At 33.5% G+C, this 5,201-nt stretch overlaps 1 protein-coding gene across 2 annotated transcripts; it reads right to left on the minus strand.

Annotated features, from left to right (window-relative positions):
- Positions 1-1,118: 1,118 nt before the first annotated feature.
- Positions 1,119-3,900, minus strand: LOC133038838 (uncharacterized). Of its 2 annotated transcripts, none has more exons than XM_061117230.1 (2): positions 1,598-3,900; positions 1,119-1,521 (listed from the first exon to the last, which is right to left on the minus strand). In XM_061117230.1, the coding sequence occupies exons 1-2, from the start codon at positions 1,813-1,815 to the stop codon at positions 1,125-1,127; spliced, it is 615 nt and encodes a 204-aa protein (XP_060973213.1). In that variant the 5' UTR covers positions 1,816-3,900; the 3' UTR covers positions 1,119-1,124. Both variants share the same exon structure in this region; 1 of them encodes a protein (XP_060973213.1).
- Between the last annotated feature and the right edge of the window lie 1,301 nt (positions 3,901-5,201).

Below are 5,201 nucleotides of genomic sequence, written 5' to 3' on the forward strand. Positions count from 1 at the left end.
CGACTTTGAACAAATTTGCACCAATCAGCAGTGTCCATCTCGGGGTGCTTTTAAGGGACTTGTGCCAGTCGTCCCAGATCATTCTCTTTCAAAGCGGACATTATGATGTCTTTTGTCATCCTATTCTTGAAGTCTTTCATTAACTTCCCAGCTAGGATGAGACAATCATGTTTGAAGGAGTCCGGCACAATGAACCCCGTCTATTTTGAAGGAAAACAAACACGGTTAGAGTCAACATTTGAAGTAATACAAAACCAAACCGAAATTCTAACAAATAACAGCTTACCTGTATGTCTTTCCAAACTTTATTTTTCAGAGTCGGGTTGACTTCTTTCCAGTTTTTATAGGCCAACCCATTCGTCTGTCGAAATCTGACTCCTAGAGTGGATACGAGCTTCGCATAGCTTTTTCCACAGTATTGTCCTTTGTCATTAACCTCGAGGGCCACTCTTTTTCCCTGATCCATTAGTTTGAATATTTCATTCATTTGCGTCGGCCCTCGTGTAGGTATTGTGGTTGGACACTCATTTTCTGCGCCCGAATCAGATCCTGATTCCGAGTTCGCCATGTCTACACCATTAACAAACAAACTTTAAAGTTAGCTATATATAACAAGTAGTGTATATGAAATATTAAAAGCATAAACAAATTGTTAAGTATTCAGGAGCATTCATAACCACAATATAAAGTAAGCTATATATCAAGTTACCAATTAGACACGTTTTCTTTTCTTTTTTTGTTTATGTTTGCCTGAATCACAATTGACCCATATTCCCTCATTGATATCGTTTCTAATGTTTTCAGCGTCGTCTTCCTCAATGTTACGATCAATTCCCATAAGTTGCTCATGAATTGGTTGTCCAACAATGAAGTCATCGTAACATAAGTCAGCATTCTCCTCATCCTCTTCAGTCTCTAAGAAACTCCTCTCTGGTATCGATAAAACAATAGACCATTTATCATTAGCCGGATCGGAAATGTAAAAAACTTGAGCTGCTTGGCTAGCCATGATGAATGGATCATTCTTGCTTCCTCTCTTACTTAAATCAACCAAAGTAAAACCAAGCTCGTCAGTTTTTACTCCAACGTTGTTGTCAACCCAAGAACATTTAAAAAAGTGGAATTCAGAACGCAAAATAATTGAGCTCCCATATTTCTTCAATGACCCCGTAATACGTCATAGTACCTAAAACAGGGTTTCTATCTTTTGCACTTGCAAAGTGCATAGTTTCTGCGACGATACGTATACCACTATTTTGAACCTCTCGAGCATCATCTCTTGACTTTGTATGAAAACGTTTACCCCTTACAATGTACGCTTCATGCTTTGCAACCGCAAAAGTTGGTCCAAGGGCAATACGACTCAACACATCAGATACTCCATGATTCGGTTCGTTCAACTTTGATATAATGGTATTCCTTAACCACCCAATGAAAGTTTGACGATGTTGGTCTGCAACCCATTTTTGTTTATTTTTTTGATTTCTTGGAACCATTGATTGTAACAGCTCCATATGGTCACTGTAAAACAAGTAAGGTAAATCAAGTTATTGTTCATCGTGACTTAAGTAATGTTAATAAAAAAAAAGGTACTTACGTTATATATGGTTGAACCTCTGCGTTATTGTTCATCACGACTAATTGAGCTTGATCTAGTTCAAGCTTGGACACTGTCACCATTGTCCCTTTACCCCTTAACCCTCTATCAACATCATCTGGGTCAGTTCTTGGTTTGCTAATTCCTATTGCCTCAACTCCAGCCATGTACTCTGAACAAAATTCCACAGCCTCTTCAGATATGTAGCACTCAACCATACATGCTTCTAGCCGATAGTGGTTACGCACATAACTTTTAAGTACGTACCTTCATATTTCTTTCAAATGGATACATCCATCTCGCCCACACCGGCCCACACAGCCTTGCTTCTCTCACTAGATGAACCATTAAATGGATCATGATGTCGAAAAAAGATGGCGGAAAAAACTTTTCCAGGTTGCACAATGTTTTGACCACATGTTCATGTAATGCATCTAACTTATCCAATTCTAATTCCTTCCCGCACAGCCTATTAAAGAAAATGCAAACATGTGTCAAACACTCTCGAACATTTTTTGGCAAGACTGATCTAATGGCAATTGAAAGTAGATGTTGCATTAACGCATGACAATCATGTGATTTCAGACCCATTAGTTTCAATTCAGTCTCATTCACCAAGTTTTTGATGTTAGACGAGTAACCATCGGGTACTTTCATATTTGTAAGTGATTTGCAAACTGTTTCTTTCTCTTTTTTGGACAAAGTGAAACAAGCAGGAGGCAAATATAATCGTTCACCTTTCTTCTCAGGTGCCAGAGATTGTCGTATACCCATTTCAACGAGATCTAAACGACTATTTAGACCGTCCTTAGTTTTGCCGGGAATATCAAGTAAGGTACCAATAATACTCTCACACATATTTTTTTCAATATGCATGACATCCAAACAATGTCGAACTAGTAGACTTTTCCAATATGGACAACCTTCGTAACCTTTTGTGCTTAAGCCTGATAAATTACTATAAGCAGGGAAATCACTCACAGTCCACAACAACACAGCTTTCAGATTAAAGAATTCTTTTTTAAAACCATCATAGACCTGAACACCGTTCTCATACAATTCTATTAAATCGTCAATCAATGGTTCCAAATATACATCGATATTATGTCCAGGTTGTTGTGGGCCTGATATCATTAAAGAAAGCATGTTAAATTTCCTCTTCATCACTAACCAGGGAGGAAGATTGTACATAACTAGGAACACAGGCCATGAACTATGACAACTACTTAGAGATCTATGTGGATTTACTCCATCTGCAGACAGACCGAGACGAATGTGTCTTGGTTCAGATTTGAATTCAGGATTTATGTAGTTTACTTTTTTCCAAGCTTGGGAATCTGCAGGATGTCTGAGTTTTCCATCTTTCACTCTCTTGGTCTCATGCCAAATCAAATTTTTAGAATGTTCTGCACTACGATATAATCGTTTCAGTCGCGGAATCAAAGGCATGTACCACATCACTTTTTGGGGGATAAGTTTCCTATTCTCCTTACTCTTGTTTACTTTATGGCGGGATAAACCGCAAGTTGGGCAATAATTCATGTCTGCATATTCCTTACGATATAAAATGCAATCGTTCGGACATGCATGAATTTTTTCATACTTCAATCCTATAGAATTTAACATTTTTTTCACTTCATAAGTAGATTTCGGGAAGCAGTTGGAAAATGGTAAGATATCTTTAAAAGCAGCTAAAAATTGAGTAAAACATTTATCGTTCACTCCATTTTCTGCTTTTATGTTGTAAAACTTTACCATTGTTGATAATCTTAGTTTTTTACAACCATCGAACAGAGGTTTATCAGCATCACTAAGAAAATTATCGAATTTCTCAAGATCATTAAGAAATTCCTCCTGTGCTTCGTTAAGCAAGTCCAATGGATAATCATCGAAATCATTACCCTCGATATCATCTACCCCCGCTTTCCTAATGAATATGGATCATTAGGTAAATGTTCGCCATGGTAATACCAATTAGTATAACTTCTATTGAAACCTCGTAAATACACATGGTCCTTAATCATTGTAATATTCCCTTTAGATACATTACAACAATCTACACACGAACAATGAATACGATCGTGATTTTTAGAATTCTTTAAGGAAAACTCTAAAAATGCATCGAACCCTACTTGAAATCGCAGTGTGTCTCTCTCCTCACGCATCCATGATTTATCCATAACAAAAATCCTATCCAAAAAAATTCAGTATTTAGTAACTAATTATAGCTAGTTACTAATTACACAATGTAACTAACTAAGTTTCTCACAATTTATTCATATTAATTTATAAATTACTCAAATTCTCGTTTTAGATTTGTTCATATTATTAGGTTGTTTTGTTGATTAGAATGTTGGTAAAATGTTAAATATTTTTAATAAAAAAAGTTGAGGGGAAAAGTTTTTGGTAAAGCAATAAGGGTATTAACTAATATTTTTCCCTTTTAATTAACTTTTGCTCTTTATTTTCTTTGAAAAATAAAAATCCACATTGAACCTCTCAAATGAAAGAAAAAAATTTAAAATTAGAAGGATTTTATATGTTTGTTTTGTTAATGTATTTAGTAACTAATTATAGCTAGTTACTAATTACACAATGTAACTTACTAAGTTTCTCACAATTTATTCATATTAATTTATAAATTACTCAAATTTTCGTTTTAGATTAGTTCATGTTATTAGGTTGTTTAGTTGATTCTACTCTTGGTAAAATTAAAAAGTTTACATAAATGTGAATATTATTATTTTTTATGTGACCTAACTTCTTATCACTATGTTATAATTAACTAGTTATTTGTGTTATGTAAATATTATGAATGGTTTTAGTAAGATTTATCCTAATTCTACCGAAATTGCGGCAGCATAACGGCTGTAATTGGACGTTCCCAAAAATTTTACAAGTTCCTAAAATAACAAACAAAACAGATAAAACAATACAAAATTTATCCACCCATCCGACCGCAGTACATGTATTCGCAGAACCTACTTCACTACGGATGAATATTTAAGATATTCAAACTCAACTAACATGCATTGATAATTAATTATATAATAAGAAAAAGTTAGTTAAAGTATATAACTATAATTGCAAGCTCAAATACGCTACACACAAAATTATGCCGAACCCCTACAATATAAAGAAATACAACGAAATTACAAAATTAATTATTTCATTACTTATAACTAGTTATAAAAAATTGTAACAAGTTACTTAGTTACTAAACTATACATACATATATATAATCAATTATATCTCACACTATTATGTCAAAAAAATAAAATTATATCACACACTAATTCAATTTTACAATTTTTATTTCTAAACTAATGAAATCCCTCCAATGTCATTTTATATTCACAATAAATATATATTACAAAAAATATATAAAATACAATTACAAAATTTATTTCCATAAAAAAATATACACACACTATATACACACAATATATACACACATTATATACAAATATTCAATAAAATATACAAATACATATATATACTATACATTGAGGTATAAATTATTACCTAATAACCGCAATCCGACGACCAGCGTAAAAAATCCTGGTACTATACACATAAAACACAATAATATTACTAATAAAAT

This window comes from Cannabis sativa, chromosome 6, assembly GCF_029168945.1.
Source record: "Cannabis sativa cultivar Pink pepper isolate KNU-18-1 chromosome 6, ASM2916894v1, whole genome shotgun sequence".
In the NCBI taxonomy this organism is placed as follows: domain Eukaryota; kingdom Viridiplantae; phylum Streptophyta; class Magnoliopsida; order Rosales; family Cannabaceae; genus Cannabis; species Cannabis sativa.